Genomic DNA, 20,723 nt, shown 5'->3' on the forward strand with positions numbered 1-20,723 from the left:
AAAGAATCCCTTAAGGACTTCTTTTGGCTATTGTTAACAGGGAATTCTAGCATATTGTTCAAAAGAAAATTAAAAATACTTTGCAGCGTTTGAAGTCTTTATATGCTGATTCCTGTACCGTGGTGGGCCTGAGTAACTGTTCCAAAAATACAGTAGTAGTATAAAATGTATGCTCAAAATATCTTGAGATGAGTAAATCAAATTTTTAATGACGCATTGCTACAATTTCTGTCTTTTCAGGTGTAAAAATACAATACTAAATAGAAAGAATTCAAAGAGATGCCAAAATTTTGTCCCAGTTTGACTCAGTAGTGAAGTATTTTTTTCAATAATAAAGCTATGAGGAATTTGAAAAAATGCAGTAATGTGTCCTTACATGTTCCCTTTTGAATCTTACGTGTGTAAGTAGTGAATAATGGCTGAGACACGTGGGAAGGATTGCCTTAGTAGCCTGGCGGGAAATTGATCATTTCTGTGAGTGGCAATGGTATTCAGAACCTCACTAACCCCTGAAGTTCTGGCCCACCTCACGTGAAGAACATGAATTGGTTTTTAGGCTGTTTTCCTCCTTTTTCTCACTTGTGTATGCAGGTGCACAGTTCCTAGTAGAAAGAGCTGCATTGGATTTCTGAAATCCCACCCTTGCTCAGTGTTGAGGCAGTGAAGTGTGAAAGCCTCTACAGGCGAGTCCTCACAAAATAACGTTGATGTTCAGTAATTGAAGGAAGTGGGAAGGAAAGCCTGACTGATGTGCAGTATGTGAAGGCTGATGGTGCTTGCAGTGATCCTTACTTCAGCAGAGGAAAGGTGTCTTCCATGTCACAGCAGCAGTAATTGCTAAAGAGAAGTGGAGGTGATGATAGAGTTCAGGTACAATTTCAGTGCAGAAACTTGGCACTTGCTAAAAACCTGAAGTGAACAACAGCCTTGGCTTTTTTCCCCCTAAATTTATGCTCTTTAAAACAGTCTGCCTTTCTGAGAAACAAGAAATTACTCCAAATGTAAAGCAGAATAAAATAGCTGCAAATTGCCCATTAACACATTTTGCCACTAATCTAAATGTTGATTACTTTGAACCTTGGCCTGAATTTCAGAAGAGTAAATTATATACAATTTTCTTTGCTAGGAGAATTATATTACAAAAATAAGGACAAGGCAAGCTCTGGTATGATTACAAGGGAAACATTTATTTTTGTAACTTGAACAAGTAAAGTAACAAGCTCCCCAAAACCTGTCTAAATTTGTATTGTGGACTGTGTTTTGGGCTCTGGTATGTGAACTGTTAAAAACTTCCACAGAAGTGTTACGTTTCATTGCAGAGGTGGCTGTGTCACATCAGCATGAACTGATTTCTAGCAATCTTCTTGTAAACCATCTTTACTTAGTGCCTGTTCCATCTACACATATTTTAATTGCAAAACTCATCGTCCCCTGGATGAATTGGAACCTCTTAGGGCTGCTGCAGCTTGCTGGGGGTGGAAATACAGTTTTCCCAACCACCTCATGCTGTACCTCTCTTAGGTTCCAAGTTGTCTCTGAGAAACACTGGATGAGGGTGAAGGTGGTTGTCTCAGCCCCTTCTCTGCAAGCCTCGAGGAACGGATGCTCTTTTACTTCCCTGATATTTCCATTGGCTATTGTGGGATAACTTCAGGAGCTGTGTTGAATTCCAGTTCTCTTTCTCTACAGAGGGAGCTTTTCTCAGAGATGTCTGGTAGACAGTGTTTTACCTTTTGCATGATACAAATAAGGGTATTGTTTCTTCTGTATTTTTCAATATTGAATTGAATATTGAACCAGTATTTTCTTCAATAATTTATTGTTTCTTACAATTTCACATTGGAAGAAAGGGACACATTTCTTTAAATTATCCTAAAGAAATGATTCCCTTTCTTACAAGAGGAAATCTGCTGACATTCCCCTTTATTAGGGCCCTAAACCATGAAATCTGGTAGTGAAGTGTGTGTGAGCTGTGTATGGATTATGGCTGTTGGAGAGGATGGTTAAACCTTTGGTCATGGTGGCAGGGATGAAGAGGTGCATTCTGCAGCCTGCACAGGCCACGGGAGTGTATCACTGAGCTGCTTGTGAATGTAGTGACTCTTAGGAGTTGAGCAGGTATCCGGTCTTGTCTGTGTAATGCAAAACTGGTGCTTAGTAGAGCATTTGATTTGTAAAGTGTGTGAGACTCCTGGCAGCTGTAAAGATACTCTCAGCCTGGTAGCCTTTGAGCTGATGAACTGAGGGTATTTTGTTCATGCTCTGTGTGTTGGTATTTGTGCTCGAAACCTGGCAGTGATCTATAGGTGGATGTAAATTGCCAAGTTTTCTTGTGAAATGGGCTGATAGAATTTGGCTTTTGTGGTTGCATCTCTGATGTCGCATTTGATTCTTGCCAGCACTGCTCCTTTTTTTGGCGCAGTAACAATTTAATTTAAATTAAGAGCTGGTGCATTAATTCTGAGGTGTTAAAATCTCATTTCTGTAGAAAAATTGGTGTCAGCCTGAGGTTCACAAGTGGCTGGGATTTTGTCACCCATATCTAGGGGGTTTCTGAAAAGCTGTCTTCTGCCAATAGGGTTCCCTTTCCATGTAGAGGTCTGCATCCTTCGTTCTAACAGAGTGTATAAACCCAGGAAAATCCTGGAAGACATTGCTTTGACTCATTCTCTTAACTAAATATATTTATCACTGGGTGTGTTCTGTTTCTCTGCTCTGTTTTCAAAAGCAGTGAGCTGGGGGAAGAGGAGCACCTTCCTCAAGGGCAGCGCTCTTTGGCTTTTGCTGCTGGGAAGAGCATGTTAACTCGAGCAGTGCTGCACAAACGGGTCTTCTCTGGGTTTAGGTGTTTTGTGGTGTGGGGAAAAGGGGGGAAGCCTAGTGTCAGGTTACAGCGAGACTGCTTGTTTTGCTTTGCTTTGTTTTGTTCTGTTTTGTTTTTAAGTGGAGAAGAAATGCAGATCTAAGACCTTCCAGCTTATTTTTCCTTTTCTAACCATGACTAATTCTGACTAGTTCAAACAAGAACATGATGAGGTACTAAAAATGTTAGAGCAGTGTGCCACTTACACCAATTAATGTTTCTGTGGGAATAGTTTAAACAGAAATGATCATGTGTGTAAGCTTACTTAAACCATAAAGGAAACTGGGTTTGTGTTTTTGCTGGGCTTCCACGCTGCCTTCCTTTATTGGCCCCTTCCCAGCAAGAACTTTGCAGTTCACTATTTCACAGCTCCTTCCAGGGGACAGAGATTTCCTGGTGTCTGAACAAAGCAAGGATTTTACCTACAGTTTCTTTTAATCACTTATGAAATGGTTGGGCAGAATCTCCAAATCACTCCAGCTGTAGAAGTTTTCATAGATGAGGTGGAGGTATGAATTTTCACACAGGAAATTAATTAATACCCTTGCAAGTAAAGTGGGGATATAAACCCACCAACCAACAACTGTCAATCTGATCCAGTTTATAAAATGGTTTTATATATGACCAAGGAAAGCAAATGTTAAATGAAGTTTATGCAAGTTAGCTGGCAGCAGCAGTGAGACTTAATCACTCAAAACCAGTGTTTCTAAAGAGATTTTATCAAGACTAAATCTAGTCTTGGTTTGGTCTTACATTTTTCTTTCTGATTCCAAAATAAATCATCTCTAATAAATTTGCACATTACATGGGTTGGTTGATAAGGAATAGGTTGCATGTAGCTGTCTCCATCATGTAGCTGTGCCATTTTTAGAAAAAGGTGGTTTACTGTAGATAAATGAGGTTCTGTGTCTGAAAACAGAGAGTAAATTCTTCATATAAAGTGATGTGTCTGTGTCCTGACAGATGGCTATTGGCAAAAAGAATGTCTTAAATAGCACAGCAATTTGGAGTGACTTTCAGTGCTGTATTGAAGAGATTTGGGGAGATTCTTGCACAGCAGAACAGAAGTGGAGAAGAGTGGTATCATGTTGGCTTGCTTTGGATATGGTACTTACAAGAATTGTAATGGGTTATTGCATCCAGTTCTCATGCTTGATTTTTCAACAACCTTTTTAAAGCACAGAAAAGGTTTAGAGAAACCCCACTAAAATGCTCTAAGATGCTGGAAAAAGTCCCCTAGGGAGAAAATTAGAGGGTGGAACAAAAAGGATTGAAGCGGGCTTAATTGCAGCATGCTTCCACAGGAGGAAAATGTCTGGTTCCAAGGGACATTTAATATAGCTGAAATGGCTGGAGAAGGCATCATCAACTGTGAGTTGCAGTTAGACAGCCCAGAAGGGACAGGAGGCAGTGCTTTTGATGGTATGTGTGAATAACCATTAGAACGAGCTCAAGGAGAAATGAAGGCTTCCTTTTGCAATTCCAAATTGTGATCCTCTCTTGGAGAATGTACCTAGTGAGGCACAACTCACTGAAGTATCATCTGGGGGCATGAAATTCTGCATCTTCTGGTGTAACATGAGACAAATTACTTGGTTGTCCATTAACCTCCTTAAATTCTATTGAAATGAAAACTACTCTGTGTTTTCTTTCAAATATGTTATTTAGGATGAGTTTTCTTAAAGTAAATTACAATTATTTTTAAAAATACCCCATATTTATTACATATAGATCCGTTATATATTTATCCATAACAAGGCTATTTTCTGTAGTATTTTATTGTTGACTGTAATGTTCCTTAAGCATATTGAGAGCTGCTTGTTCTTTTCTTCCTTTCTTCTATATGCTGTTCACACTTCCTTGGAGAATATTTGTGTTGGAGACTTTTATATGCAGCTTGGAGTTCACCAAGTTTGTTTTTTAAAATTGAGTGTTGCTCTCTCATAAATCACATGCTCAGACTTTAATCGAGGGATTTGAAGATGTCCCTGTGTTATGGCTAGGCACTTCTTGCTAACTGTATTATAGAACTGAGTATAAATAAAATGCCATATTACAAAGTTTTGGTGTTCTGTTTTGGCTGCTGGTGAGGGGCATTGTTATATCATCCTTTTAATGAGACTTCCATAAATGAAAATTGTGGTTTTAATCAAGGTGTTTTTTTTGAAGGTGAGGGAAACCAAACCAGAAGAGCATGCCTAAGTCTGCTAGTGTGAATTGCAGTGTGTTTGCTTTCATCAGTTCTGATGCTGTGCAAAACTGACCATCTGTACCTGCTTTCTCTAACACCTGTGTTTAATCTTCAGATCTCTGATGGCCAAGGAGATGAGCGCTCAGAGTCCCCCTATGAAAGTGCTGATGAGACTCAGACTGAAGTGTCTATATCATCCAAAAAATCTGAGCGAGGAGCGGGAACAAAAAAAGAATATGTGTGTCAGGTGAGAGACATTAGCTGGGCTGTGTTTCCTGAGCTTTCTTAGAAAATTATAAATATGAATAAAATGGGAACATTACAATATTAGGCCAGAAACAGGTTTAGCACGTGTGTCTGAGATGTCTGTTAGTGATGAGGTTGCCATGGCAGTAAATTGAATTCGTAATACTTCATTATTTTTTTCTTGACCTCCAGTAAGTGACTTAGCCTTTCTGCTTGAGTTTCCAGATCTGTAAGATAAGCATAATTTGTAGCTCAGAAGAAGCACATGAGTGTTGCCAGGTGACTGGTCAGATGATGCAGAAGAGCTGCTGGTTTCTCTGTTTGCACAGAGGAGGAAGCCAGCCCACTGGGGTTTGTGCTCAGCGTGCAGCAGAGATGGCAGCACTGCCCTGCTGTGGTGTGCAGGCAGGGAGCAGTTGAAAGCAAAGGCCTTTCCTCAAACTGTTCTAGAAGGGCTCTTAGGCTATGAAATGATAACACAATCCAAGTGGACAGATCAAATTTGTTTCTGTGAGACTGGGCAAGCAGTTACATTTCCATTCTTTTGTACATAGTAGGAATGAGGTTGTATCTGTCTATAAATGTTGGGTAATCCTTAAATTCTGCCAGCACTGTTGTTCGGTTCATTTTTAGTTATGCATGTGTCACTGCTAACCACTCAGACATAGAAGTATCATTGTGCCAACTGGACTGATTTCCTTTTGCCAAGGAAAAGGAAAAGAAGGATGCTTTTTAACCCTACTCCAATGCATCAGTGTGCTCAGGGAATATTTCTTACACCTTTTTTTTCTATTCCTTTTTTTCTGTCGGGTTGTATTTACTCCTGATCCATGGTCTGAGAGGGATATTTCTAGTGGTTTAATGATTCTGTTACCTGTTACAACTTGAAGCCAGGTGGAAATGTGACGATGCCTGTAAAGTTGTCTTTCACTTGTTAAATTCTATCTCAACAATGGGAAAAGATATTTTGAGGAGCAGAGTATGAAAAGGAATAAAGAAAACAGTTTTTTTCCACATATGAATTTTTCTTTAACATTCAATGCCTTTGTGTTGTAAAAGCTGTGTGAAAAAACAGGTGATCTCCTGCTGTGTGAAGGACTTTGCTATCGAGCTTTTCATGTAAGCTGCCTTGGGCTCTCTGGAAGACCAGCAGGAAAATTCATTTGTAGTGAATGTACATCAGGCAAGTTTGTCCCTTTCTATTAATTAAAAAAAAAAAAATAAAAATATAGCTTTTCCATATATTGTTCTAGGACATCCTCCTGGACAGAGTTTGTATCCTGAGAGAACTCTTATTTATCCTTTGGGACCTGACAGGGTGGGAGTTCCTAGAGTACCACTAAGTGTGCCATGTTTTACAAAGTTCATCCTGTTTTCAGTGAGAACTCTTCTTGCAACATGGCTAATTTAATCAGAATTCTATTGCCTTAATAACTGCAGATTATTTGCTTTCTGAGTACAATTACAGATGAGGTTTAAAGACTATCACAGACTTAAGAAATCCTAAACAAAAGAGCAGCGAGTGATATGTTTGAAGTTCTTTTCCAGTCCTTTGTGTGTCTGTATCAGCCTTTTGCTTTTCCTGTTAAAAGACTACCTTATTGCTATTAATTTAATTTGCTTCTAATCCTGTAATAACTGCTTGGAAGTTCTTAATTGCAAAACTTTACATAAGATTTGTGTTCTTGCTCATAAGCTCATTTCAGTACATGCAGTAAACCTTGTTGGAGCTGCTGCTTCAAAATAAAGCTGTTCCAGCTAGTCCAGAAAAAGGATTAGAGGACGCTTGTCTTTGGTTTGTGATCCTGCTTCAATTTTCAGAGGACCACAGACAAGCCATCATCTTATTTAATTGGTTTAAAAAAATTTGAAAACTAAAAATTCATGCTTGTCCTGGCGTACTGAGGCTTATAAATAAGAACATAAAATCATATAGGAGAGGCTTTGGGTGTTGTTGTGTACACTTCAACTGCAAACGGGTTTGCTTTGTAACTTTATTTTATTTGTATCTGAGCAGATCAGTATTTAATACTAAAGAGCTAAAGTAAATAGATTGCTGCATCAAGTAATGCAATTTGATTTGTTGAAAAAAACCTCCTCCACACCACAAAAGCAACTCCCTCATGCATAACATAAAGGCATGAGAGAAGTGTTTTAATTTTGTGTGTTTGGATATTACATTCTGTTTATTATTTTGCCACTAGGTGTGCACACCTGTTTCGTGTGTAAGGAGAGAAAGGCAGATGTGAAACGCTGTGTGGTGTCTCACTGTGGAAAATTCTACCACGAAGCTTGTGTGAAAAAATTTCATCTCACTGTGTTTGAGAACAGGGGTTTTCGATGTCCTCTCCACAGCTGCCTCAGTTGTCATGTTAGTAACCCCTCACATCCACGAATTTCAAAAGGTAGCTTCATTTTACATTTTTATGACTGATGAATTAATTTTATTTATGTTATGTTAAGGTAATGAATGTGTCCATTTGAGAGCTGCTAACTGCAGTTTTGTTAGGCATAAATGGACTATCAATTGATCCAGCATTTTTTAAAAAGTAGTAATAGAGTAAATTTTAGTCAGATTTAGTATTTGCCTTGTTCATGCTCTTTTTTAAACTAGATTTCAGTTAACCATGGTTAACCATGTTTTCTTCTCAAGAGAGAATGAAATCTAGAATGTATAGATAATGAGGAGAGAGGCAAAGCAGTGAGGGCAGGACCTGAGAATGTACAAACACTGCAGCAAGGCTCGATGAACATGGAGACATTTTGATTCTGTGCAGGTTTTTAGCTTTGAGCAACATTTGCAGACAAAATTAAAACTCAAAAAGAGCTGGTCTACCCTGGTGTGCATAATTAAAGTCTTAGAGTGCTTTAAATTTGGTGTAGGGTTCTCTAAAAAGCTTTATTAATTCAGTATTGTTGCAAATACGCAAGCGTTGAAAAAATAATGGCTGGGGGTTTGTGTGTGTGTGTGTAGGGTGTCTCAGCACTACCATCTTGTTTGCCGAAATAACGAGTCAGTTTTGTGCCACAGTAACTCAGAGTGTTGTGCTTTGCCACGAGTCAGTTTTGCCCCAGAGTGACCTGTGAGTGTTGTGCTGTGCAGGGAAGATGATGCGCTGCGTGCGCTGCCCCGTTGCGTACCACGCCGGGGACGTTTGCATTGCCGCGGGATGCGCCGTCATCGCCTCCAACAGCATCATCTGCACCAACCACTTCACTGCCACGAAGGGGAAAAGCCACCACGCCCATGTCAATGTCAGCTGGTGCTTTGTGTGCTCCAAAGGTAAATGCCTGGGGAGCAAACCCCTTCAGAAATGCTGTGTCAAAACGTTTCGTTCTTCAGCCTTAGCATTGTTTTTCTAATCTGTTTGGAGCAAATTGGTAGAAGTGTGGCATATTAAGTTAGGTTTTGTTATAATGTCAAGCTGGCTTATGCTGCTTCAGGGTTTCAAATACCCTTTTTTTTTCAGAAATACTTTATTAAAGAGTGTTTTTACTTGGGCTTTATCCAATAACCAGAAGCCCAATTTAATTCTTTACAACAGACACCTAATGAGTATTTTTCTGTTCTTTCTCCTGTGTTCAATGTACGAAAGCTTTTTATGTTTCTTTATTGCTAATATGTAATATTACACCATAAATATTTTAAGAGTTTCTTTTAGTTTAGCAGCAGATTGCAAATTGAAACAGTATTAGTTGTTGCTGGGTTTGCCACTAATTAAGGGTGTTTTGTTTTATCTTGTACAATAAATCTGTTCCTTATTGAGAACCACAAAATGCATAGTGCTGATTAAACTTGTAGCAGTGAAATTTTACCTGATTTGTTAACAAATTAACATGCAGCATAGCAGCTTTTAAGCTGCAGCCAACTTTCCACTTGATAATTGATGGAACAAACTAACAACCTTGTTCCTTCTGCCCCCCAGAGGGGGGAAAAAAACCCCAAAATCATAAGAGAAATCTGTTGTGGTTATAATTTTTCTTACATAGAAATGTTAATATATACTAAAACTACATTAAACATACTGTAGTCATTAAAGTACAGCAAAATAATTATAATTTGTGCGTTATTCTGGCGTTTTTATCACCAACTTGCCTGTTATTTTGAATGTCTTACTAACCCAAGTCTGCCAGGCATTCAGGTTAGTCAGGACCTTTTGGCTGCTGTACCCAGCTAAGTGATGTGTGTGTTTGTTGCTGAGGGACAGCATGTTTTAACCATTTATTTTCTAATTGAACATACCACATGTGCATCATTTCTTACCTGTCTGGAATGCAAAACTTATACTTAGATCTTGACGTTTTCCAACCTTTTTTCCTTTTTCTGTGTCTCTGCAGGTGGAAGTTTGCTGTGCTGCGAGTCCTGCCCAGCAGCCTTTCACCCTGACTGCTTAAACATCGAAATGCCAGATGGGAGCTGGTACTGCAATGACTGCAGGGCGGGCAAGAAGCTCCATTTCCAGGATATTATTTGGGTTAAACTGGGAAATTACAGGTCTGATGAAGGAATTTGTGTTGTTTTACAGTACTGGCATGTTTTACTAAGGATTATACAACTGGTTACTCCTGTAGGCCAGCCTTGCTGCACACTGATTTCTGACTCCTCTCTGAAGTCGGGACCTCACCTCCTTGCAAGCTTCATGTTCAAAGACTTGCAGTCTTGCTGTTGCTCTTGGCCAAGGCATTACCCATACAGGGCTCCTCGAGTCTTCTGACTCCTGCCTCCAGTGTATGAGCTTTCAACCTCTGTGTCAGAGATCTCTGCCAATAAACTGGTGTAACTGGTAATTGACTGAAGTACTCCCTCACAGGCTGGGACATCAGTCACTCAGGTTGTTGATGTTTGACACTTGGATGAGATTTGAGTGAGGTAGAGGTAGCTGAGGGTTATCCTTGGAACATTAATAGGTGTTATTGACCTTCTCTTGATCTTTGATAATTACCGTATGTGCAGGTCTTGTAAAGATGATGGTTTTGCTACCCAGACACAGGGAGTCCTGTGTGTGTGCTTACCTTGCAGGCAGGTGAATTCCCACAGATCTGCATGTCTGGCTTTCCTTTCCTAGTCTTCTCTCACTCTCTACTAAGAGAGGCGAGGAAAGGATTTTAAATCCTCTTGGATCTTGGAGATAATAACCAGTTACTGCTGTTTCGAATAATTTTGTTAAACTGTCTCTTGCAAGAAAGAGCTTGACTAAAATGCTGTATTTTTTTATTTGTACTTCTGTGCTAGATGGTGGCCTGCAGAAGTTTGCCATCCGAAAAACGTTCCCCCAAATATCCAGAAAATGAAGCATGAAATCGGAGAATTTCCTGTGTTTTTCTTTGGTTCTAAGGATTACTATTGGACGCACCAAGCACGGGTGTTTCCTTACATGGAGGGAGACAGAGGGAGTAGATACCAAGGGATCAAAGGAATTGGAAAAGTCTTCAAAAATGGTACATAGCTAAAAGTAAACAAAAATAATCTTGGGATATGCATGCTTTGCTTTCTTCACACATTGCCTTGGGTTTTGAACATTTGTTTTACAACATTGAATTAAAGAAATTCGTGGTGTCTTGGGCAGCAGTCGTTATTGCTGTCTTTGCATGAAAACATTATTTTAATGTCTTGTAAAAGATTGGCATCTAACTGAAATTATATCTGATGATTTTTACTCTCTGGAAAGCTAAAATAAAGACTAAGAGAGTAGACTCAGGCTTTCTCAGACTGGGAGACTGAAAAAGCAGAGTTTATAAATCTGTTAAAAACATTAACACTCCAGAAGCATTGTTTGCAAGAAAATTGAATGATGGGACTAGAAAGTAAGCAATGCTTTGTTTTAACACACATGGGCATGAGCAAGTCAGTTTTGGGAGAGTAATCCTCTTTCTGGTATTTCTGTTGATGCTGCAATCTTTTTCAGCTTTGCAAGAAGCTGAAACTCGATTTCGAGAAATAAAGCTGCAGCGAGAAGCCAAAGAAACCCAGGAGAGTGAACGTAAACCTCCACCATACAAACATATTAAGGTAAAGTTTGAGGAAATGACACTTGGGTTCTCGAAGATTTGAGCTAAGCAGCAAAATGGGGTCAGGTTGTAATGATGGTAACTGTGCTTTTACAGTCATGAGATGGTAAAATTTTGCTTTCATTGGAGCATCTAGTGCTGCAAAACCAAATTAGCAACCACTGTGTAACTCTGGCAATAAAATTGACTTTCCTAAAATCATATTTTCTCTATTATAATGAATTTTTCAGGTGAATAAACCTTGTGGTAAAGTGCAGATATACACTGCTGACATATCTGAGATTCCCAAGTGCAACTGCAAACCCACGGATGAAAACCCTTGTGGCTTTGATTCCGAGTGCCTCAATCGGATGCTGATGTACGAGTGCCACCCACAAGTTTGTCCGGCGGGAGAGCGGTGCCAGAACCAGTGCTTTACGAAGCGCCAGTACCCCGAGACAAAGATCATCAAAACTGATGGCAAAGGCTGGGGTCTGGTTGCCAAGAGGGACATTAAAAAGGTAGGAATTGTTCTTGCCCAGCACAGAATCGGCGGCCTGCGATGCTCTTTGTGGGTTTGGGATATACTTCACTAGTGATACTTGGTGTCTTTCAGGGGGAGTTTGTGAATGAATATGTGGGAGAGCTGATTGATGAAGAGGAATGTATGGCAAGAATCAAATATGCACATGAAAATGACATCACCCACTTCTATATGCTTACTATTGATAAGGTAGGGTATATGATGGGTTTTGCCATTATTTACTTACAACCTTATTTTGATCTCTTGTTCTGTTGATCACCTTGGCAGGATGCTCTGCTTCCTTTGACATTCTGCAGTTTCACATATTCACAGTGTTGCATCTTCTCTGCCTGCTTTCTCCATTCTGTATGTACATAATGAATCTCCTTAGTTCTGTGTTATTTACTAAATTACATATTAAGGTCTATAGGTTGTGCTTTGTTGCTTGAAATGAAGTACAGTACTTACCTGTACTTGTAAGTACAAAGTACTTACCTGCCTAGTCTTAAAATGAAGTTTGGGGGAAATAGCAGTGATACAGTGGAAGGAATTGCTGTTAGCAAACCTACTAAAATTTCAACAACAGAAAATAAAATTCTCATTTGAGAGAATGTGGAATAGAATTGTGAGGCTGTGTCCTATATAGGGCATTTAATCTTTTTTGCAGCCATCTGTCTGTTGCAGCATTGTTTAGGCAAAACTAGGCTTGTGCTTTTGTAGAAACTCTTTTCTAAAAGCACTCTCTCTTAGTAGCCAGCCAGCCCTCCACAAATTGATTCACAGCAGATTATTGCAGCAGATTAATTAACACACCAAAATAATTCAGCGCCTGTGCTTCTATGCACACCTCTGAGTATTTTCTTCCTCAGGAGGAGGAGAAAGTGAAGAACTTGGACAGCAGGAGTTACAGATTATCTATATTATATTGCTTCAGTCCCCAGACAACTTGTTAGGAGAAAAACAAGAGCTGGCTGCTAGTCCTACATTTTTTTCAGTCTCAACCACCATTCTTTTTCCCAAGGCTCTTGCTCTGCATTTCCACAGCTACTGTTTTCATTAGTCGTGTAACTGAGGAGTTCCTGCAGGAGTTACTGCCACAGAATGATGAAACCACATTTCGCTGAACACTTGAAAGTTTCTCGCTCCTCTACTGGATTGACATACAACATAAGTGTGTTTAATATCTGAACTGAACATGTATTTGTCTCTTACTGTAATTAATAAATGCTTATTATAGGTCTACCTTACCAAAAGTGCAGTGCCATTACGAGGCTGAGCTGGCCATGCAGTGAAGTTTGTGCACATAGGCATGACAGTCACACATGCTCTGCAAAGAAACACAGTTCTGGCAATTTTGAGCTTTATTTTATTTTGTTCATGTCTGGTATATTTGGTGGATATAGAAATTTTAGAGCAATTTTTTAATAGGAATGGGATGTTTTTAGCTTACCAAGAGCTTGTTTTTGTTTAAACTAGGCTGATTTGGGGAAAGAAATCTATTGAGAAACTGGTAATCTCTGGAAGTAATCATGCAGTGATTTGGTAAATGCCATGAACCACAGTACTTGTAAATGCCTCACAGCTTCGTGAATGCAAAGTAAATGGTAAAGGACTGTGTCTGAGTTTTGAAGCTTCCTGGGGAAGGGGGTTCCTTAACATGCCCACTATAATGCTCACAAGAACACTTATCCTGCCATGTGGCTGTGATGGGTGCTGGGAAAACGTGAGCTAGAGCATAAGTATTGCTTTGGGAGTGTCACATTCCAGGCCACATGGGACACTACAGTTGCCAATACAACATGTACCAGCAGTTGGCTTGTGTGCTCTGGATAGCAACGTGTCAGTTCTGAATGCAACTATTTAAATCAGTTATGGATGATTTTTATTTTTTGTGAGGGGGAGAGAAAAAACCTTCATCCTATTGCTGCTTTGCTCTCCAGGACCGTATTATTGATGCTGGCCCCAAAGGAAACTATTCTCGGTTTATGAATCACAGCTGCCAACCAAATTGTGAAACTCTAAAGTGGACAGTGAATGGAGACACTCGTGTCGGGCTCTTTGCTGTGTGTGACATTCCTGCAGGTACATCAGCTCGGGTTGCCTTTGGTTTCATTCTCTAAGTTAAACTTTTTATGCATTTCTTGGTAGGGCAGTCATGTTTAACTGATTCAGTGCAAATATTTTTGTAGAGAATTCGGCATCAGAGGAAATGCTTTGTGATCTGCCTTTTACTTTAGTGTTTCTTAATTGTGAGTCCCATGGCACTTTTTGTTGCTTGCTTCTAGGACAAGTATCCTTTGTAAGTTTTTGGTTTGGAGCTCTCAAATACATCTTTCCCAAGAATATAATAAGCTTAAGGAGAGGATGTAGTAGGCTGTTTAAATGTTCTGGTTTGTGTACATACATGCTCACACACATACCTATCTATCTGTAGCTATATCTAGCTGGATAGATAGGTGGATATAAAACGTGTGAAAACCAGACACAAGCACTGTTTTGTGAAGTCAGACAAATTTATTTTAAAATGTAATTGCATAAGACATGATATCTGGGTACCTAGTTAATCACTGTAAATGTAGTAAAACATTGTCAGTGCTTATAAGCAGTAAAAAGAGGGAAAATCCTATGACAATACATCAACAAGCACGTCCCAAACCAGGAGACACATAGAAACAGCTATATTTGTTTGTAATAATTTTGATAGAATTTGTTATCTTGTCCTTTTCACACTCAGGGACAGAGCTGACTTTTAATTACAACCTTGACTGTCTGGGCAATGAAAAAACAGTCTGCAAATGTGGTGCCCCAAACTGCAGTGGATTTCTTGGGGACAGACCAAAGGCAAGTAATATATCAAGTAATACATCAAGAGATTTTGACAATCTTGTCAGGGGAAAGGTTGTGGAGGCTTCAGACTGACTAAGAATGTGCCCAGCTGTTGTCAGTGAGATTATTCTGACATGCTAGTTTATTATTTCTTCATTTAAATCTTACAGTATGATTATTTTGCTAAGATTCATTAAAAAAAAATATATTGAACCGAAGAAGAAAAAACGTGAGTTTTGAATGTGGAAAAAAGTTACCAAAGTATATCAAGAAATGATCTGTATGATTCCTGTCCAGGTTAGTTTGAAGCCTGTAATCCAGCAGAAGTTGGAGCTTCCTGAAGGGCTGGCATAGGAGTGTGAGGGAAGGCACAAGTACCACCTGTGGATGTTGAAAAGCTGCACTTCCCTGTGGTCCTTCACCCTGCTCAGTACCAACCACTTCAGAGGGTGGACTGGGAATCTTCAAAACCCACACAGCTAGTTTTTGTTAAAGAGATGGACTTGAATGAGGTTTCACATAAGCCTGTGAACATTTACACAGACAACCATGAAGAAATTAAGTGTTACAGTTTAGTTTTATGGAGCTGTCTGCATTGGTAGATAGGATGGGTTAATTTTAAAGAAAATAGATAGTGATTATTGGGGTGAGAGGGAGGGAATGATGGTAGGGATGTTGAAAAATCATCCAAAGTTTTATATGATTTGATGAAGGAGAGTTATGCAAGTGCAGAGAGCGGAACTGAAGTCAGATTGAAATAGGGATATGGTTTGGTATATTCTTTCTGTCAGTAACTACAGTTCCTGAAGTTCTGCTGTCTGTTCCTCAAAGAAAAAAGGGGGCAGGTTTTAGTAATTCCAGCATGAGTATTCACAGCTGGAAGAGAAAAATGGATATTGAAGTGATTGGTGGTGCAAGTACATAATGAGGGTAAATTAGCCACAAGTAGATTAGGCCAAAAATTGGAAGACCTTCTGTCAAGTGACAAGAAAATGAAGGGGTTTTTTTCAGTAGGAAGGTCCTGTAAGGAGATCTGTTTTCAGGATGAGTTTTCACAAGGGTCAGTGTAGGATTTTTGTCAACACAGATCAGTACAGTGAAGCACTGGGCAGGTCTTCCCCAAGTCAAGCTTTTGGCTGTGTGCACAGTCTGCTGGGTGTGCCAACAGCTTGGCTAGGTTGTGTCATGTTTTTCCTTTGCAAAACTGGCATTTACAAATTTATGTGTTACTCTTTTAGAATTCTTCCACTAATGCCTCAGAAGAAAAAGGCAAAAAGACCAAAAAGAGAACACGGAGACGCAGAACGAAAAATGAAGGGAAGAAAGAATCTGAAGATGATTGTTTCCGTTGTGGTGATGGAGGCCAGCTGGTATTGTGTGACAGGAAATCTTGTACTAAAGCTTATCATCTCTCCTGCCTTGGTTTGGTGAAACGTCCTTTTGGTGAGTCAGCCCATTTGTTACACTTGTATAAATAACTTGTGCAGGTACCTCAGTTATTGCACTGAAACCTTGTCAGGGGTGTCATCCTGAAAACATTTGGTTTGTGTGGCAGGAATTTCATTTGTGCATTATGTGGGAGCAGCTCCTCTTGGATTTGAAGACAAAATTGTGACCTCCTCCTGCCTCTCTGGCAAAATGAGGCATTTGTTTTACAAATGTAGGTAATTGAGCACATCACCTGGTAGAAGCACTGTGGCCCTGCCACAGGAAAGTTGATTATATCTAAGAAATGCATGAAGCCCTTTGAGTTCAAGCCAGAACAGCAGCAGCTTCTGAAAGAAGGCAAGTAGGGAAATCAAGAGCAGCAGACATCAGGTTGCAGTTCCAGATATCACAGGAGTTACCTGGTTTCAGTCAGCCATGTCAGGTGGGATATGAAGAAGGGAAGCAGGCAAAGCCTGTTATCCCAGAAACAAGTAAAACAAGGACTGGTAAAGTAGGCTGGGGCGAAAGAGCAGCTGTAAGTGAAGCACAAACCTTCCTGAGGAAGACTGGCAACAGGCAGGGGACTGCTCTAAGAGTAGGCAGCAGCTGACCGGATGTTTGGATGCTCTACCAGCCTGTGAGTTCTGTAAAATGCTATTGAGCGAAAGCTGAGTCATTTCTTCTAGCTGGAGCTGACTGCTGTATTTAAATGAGTGTGTCAAGTCTGCTCCTTGCAGCTGCCAGCTGAGCTTTAGAAGTATGGTGCAGCATTTTGAGTGTTGAGATCAGCCCCGGTAGTTGCTGTCATTTGTTTTGTCAGGAAAGTTGTGCCTGGTTCAGCTGCTACAACACAAAACTTCTTCAGGAGATGATGCTGTGTTTCAGTCTGCACTAATGGCTTCTTTGGTTCTGATTGCAGGGAAATGGGAGTGTCCTTGGCACCACTGTGATGTTTGTGGCAAACCTTCTGTTTCTTTCTGCCACTTCTGCCCAAACTCTTTCTGCAAGGAGCACCAAGACAGGACAGTACTAAATTCCATGTTGAATGGACAGTTATGCTGCTCTGAACATGTTCTTGGGGTGGATTCTGTTGAAACTCAGAAGACTGAAAAACCCCGCAAAAAACTGAACAAGTTCAAGCCCAGGAGAAGGAGGAACAGATGGATGAGAGCTGAATGCAAATAGTCATGGACTGCAGTTTCTACTGCTAACACTATCTTGTAGATAAGTTGTGAATATGACCAGGGAAGGACACAATTTTACGTATATTCTGTAAAGGTTACAATGGGGGGGGGATTTTTTTTGTTTTGTTTTTATAAATCCACTGAGCCAACCACAGCAGTCTTCTGCTGCTTCTGCACTGATAACGAACTGCATAGTTCATCAAACTTCAGGACAAACCAAACTTGTTACTCAGCATTACAGTTACACTTGAATTGTTACGAATGTAAAATGTTCCCTCCAAAATACTTGCAGGTTGGAGGTAGGTTAAATCAAACCAGGTAGGCGTAAACATAGTTTTCTGAGGTAGTATTTGTCAACCAACAGATGTTTAAAATAGTATATCCTTGAAAGAAGTTGTTAGTTCTCAAGTCCTTTTGAGTAAGAAATGGCTTGGTCTGTGGTCCCAATGAGATTTGCTTGCCTTGTGTGTTTTTGAGCAAATGCTTGAATGCCAGCCATGACCCAGGTGTGTCTCTCGCTACAACCACACACAGCAATTGGTTTGTGCTCTTCAAAAATGATTCTTAAGCAATCATGATCATAAATATCCTTCCACCAAGAAATGTGGTGCGTGGTGGGAAAGGCACACCCTGTACCAGAGAGGAGGAATCTTCCTTAGAGATTTTTTTCTATACTGTTTTTTCCTATATTTCGTCCCAGCAAAACAGAATTTACTTCATCTTGCAGAGCTGTACAGGTCTGGAATTAAAGGGATATTGTCTTGCAATCTAGGCCAAATACTCTAGGATTTTTGTGTTTTAATAAAAATAAATCTTACAAAAGCTATTATTTAGAAAAAATTATGGGATTTTTTTTTTCCTCAGTGGCAGGTAAAGTGCAGAGGCAAACTTTTCTTTGGAATGCTTGGAGTCCAAGCATTTCAACTTTGTGATAATGCCAGAAATACCCAACAAGGAACAAAACCATACCCATGAATGAAACAGAAAGTGCAAAAACTAATTAAAAACAATTAAGTAAAAGTGAAATAGATTTTTGAAGAAGCATGTAAGACCTTTGATGTGAAATTTAGCCTTACTGTGTTCCTTTGGATAAAGTTCGTATAAAACTGGCTTCTTGACAGACTGAAATTTTTTGTTAGTTTTTTAGGAGCTCTGCTCTTGACTGTCCTGTCACCACTGTGTTGTGTCAGCAAAGCTGTTTTGAATTCCTCGCTCCCATTAGCATTAGGTCCTCACTAAATCACAGTGAGATGAATATACAAGACTTAGTATCAATGGAAATAATAGTAGAACTAGGAAAAAACTGTAAAGAAAAACATCTTTGCCAGTTTTCTCCCTGGCAGGACCAGGCAGCATTCCAAGCATGTTTTGAGTTGTGCCATTGTGACCCACCCTCCATAAGCACCACGTGCACCTCCATGTCCACTGAGCCATTTGTGTATGTTCTAGCTTAGTTAATAGTGCAGGAACTCTGTGTAGCCCTTTTGAAAATGAAGCCTTGCTATATCATGGAAGTGTATGTTTTTTGGTTTTTTTCCAAGGCATTTCTTCAGATTTGATATAGTTCTTGGAATTACCAAAACCCCCATTTATTCCCAATATGTAAAAACTTCGGCTTTATTAGAAGATATTAATTGAAAGAGGCTATAAATGTTGCATTGCCCTCTGCTGAACACTTTTGGTTTCTGTTTTGTGACCAAATGCTTTTTTGAATCAGTTTTTATAAACACTGTTGGAAGGTTCATTTTTTTTTTTTGTGAATATTTTTTAAGAAATAGCACAGTTCTAAATCAGGGGAAGCGTTACATGTTTGCATTTTTTTTAAATGGTATGCCAAGCCTTGCACTTAAGTTAAAAGTCAATATTCTTTAATTGATTTTGAGGGAAACTTTTTCTCTGCCATGGGGCTGAAGAACAGTCCCGTGCATAAAATCAAAACCAAGAAATGATATTATGGATGTTTCTTTAATATTGGGTTTCAAGGGAAGGAAAATGACGTCAGGTAGTAAAGCAGAAATATTTTCCTCATTGCTTTAAAACAAAATGAAGGAATTTGATGTCATTGGGACCATTCTTTGAATACTATACAATGTAAGGAAGGCTTTGTAAGAATACCTTTAAATAAGTTATTATAAAATTTTTCCTTTACATTCCATTGCTTTCATAATTTGTTAATTTTTTTTTAGTTTTGTTGCTTTTTCCTCTTCATGTGTAGGTGTAACAGCTCTATCACTCTGGAGTGGTGATGCCCCAGGTCCTAGGAGGCAGATCCTCACTTCCAGAAGCCACAGCCTGTTCCTGACAGGGGCTGCTGCAGTCACAGCCCCCCTGCTTTGGGCTGGGGCACGGTGCCCACAGCCTCCTGAGGGGCTCACAAGCACATTCAGCACAGCAGGATGCAGGACAGCCACCCTTGTGTCTGTCTGTGGGAACAGAGAGACTGTTCACACAAACAGCTCTGAGCCAGGGGCTGTTTGACCTTCTGCTTCCTTCTGCCTCTCCTTGCTCTTTACTGCTCGACCCTCTGGCGCACGGAGTTCTGCATCACCGGGACTGCAGAGCAGGAGTTCGCTTGTGAATTGCTGGGAGTTCCTGCTGCTGGGCACCTCCTGTAGGCTGATCTTAGGGAGGAACGTGGATCAAACTCTCCCTTGATACATACTGGCCTTGGAAGCCTGTGAGCTCAGCTCAGGCACTCAGGTGGTGATCTGGGAGAATTCTGGTTTCTGTACTAGGACAGGTGAGGTTTAAGTGCGCTGTAATGAAGGTTTCTGTACCTTGCTCTGCAGCCTGGGAAAACAGGCTGAAGTTTTGTTTCAAAAAAAAAAGCTGAAAGAAAAGTTGTGACATTGTTTTCCTTCTCCCACTGTTCAAATACAAGGCAAAACAATCCTTAAGACTTGAGCTTTCTCCTGATGCAACTCGATATTTTTTAGCATTCAGCAACTTGAAGAATTTTCTATTATAAATTAATCTAAACAACATTAACTGTGGCATATTATGTGGCCTTAAATGATGTTCTTTGTGTCTTGCCCATCAAAGTAGCAAAATGTCTTTCCTTTTCTAGCAAAAAAGCTAGATACATGACAGCCAATTTCAGAATTTGTTGTTCTTTTATCACATGAGCAAGCATGGAAACAATTTTCAGTTGAGTATGTTAGATGTATTTTCATACAACCTAGGAAAAATAATCAGAGTAAATGTCTGTTTTGTTCAATAGCTTTGTGTTCATGGTCAGGTTTTAGGAGGTTTTTTATTTGAATTACTTGGAAAAGCAAAATACCTTGAAAGACGTATTAATGGGATTTTTCCACATTGTTGAGTCTCATTATTCCATGTCTGACTGCTTGAGAAACTTCAATGTCTTATTAAATGTTGAATTTTATTCCTAGTTATTTAAGAAGTTGCTAAGTCTCTTTTGTAAAACAGCTCTGTATACTTACTTTGGCACCTTTTTTTTTATCCTTTAAAGAA

At 39.7% G+C, this 20,723-nt stretch overlaps 1 protein-coding gene across 6 annotated transcripts in view; it reads left to right on the forward strand.

Moving 5' to 3' along the window:
* The window catches only part of NSD2 (nuclear receptor binding SET domain protein 2), a 74,534-nt gene extending 53,882 nt beyond the window's left edge, over nt 1-20,652 (forward strand). For all 6 annotated transcript variants that reach the window (XM_088056789.1, XM_088056790.1, XM_088056791.1 and 3 more), the window contains 13 exons: nt 5,170-5,301; nt 6,360-6,483; nt 7,505-7,705; nt 8,404-8,583; nt 9,639-9,795; nt 10,534-10,739; nt 11,207-11,310; nt 11,540-11,809; nt 11,905-12,021; nt 13,752-13,893; nt 14,546-14,652; nt 15,876-16,080; nt 16,985-20,652. In XM_088056789.1, coding sequence (XP_087912915.1) covers nt 5,170-5,301; nt 6,360-6,483; nt 7,505-7,705; nt 8,404-8,583; nt 9,639-9,795; nt 10,534-10,739; nt 11,207-11,310; nt 11,540-11,809; nt 11,905-12,021; nt 13,752-13,893; nt 14,546-14,652; nt 15,876-16,080; nt 16,985-17,250 — 2,211 coding nt within the window. In that variant the 3' untranslated portion in view covers nt 17,251-20,652. The remainder of the gene's footprint in view (nt 1-5,169; nt 5,302-6,359; nt 6,484-7,504; nt 7,706-8,403; nt 8,584-9,638; nt 9,796-10,533; nt 10,740-11,206; nt 11,311-11,539; nt 11,810-11,904; nt 12,022-13,751; nt 13,894-14,545; nt 14,653-15,875; nt 16,081-16,984) is intronic.
* The last annotated feature ends 71 nt before the right edge of the window (nt 20,653-20,723 follow it).

This window comes from Pseudopodoces humilis, chromosome 6 (assembly GCF_049639895.1).
Source record: "Pseudopodoces humilis isolate 2021_Gansu_Grassland_sample_001 chromosome 6, ASM4963989v1, whole genome shotgun sequence".
Lineage (NCBI taxonomy): Eukaryota > Metazoa > Chordata > Aves > Passeriformes > Paridae > Pseudopodoces > Pseudopodoces humilis.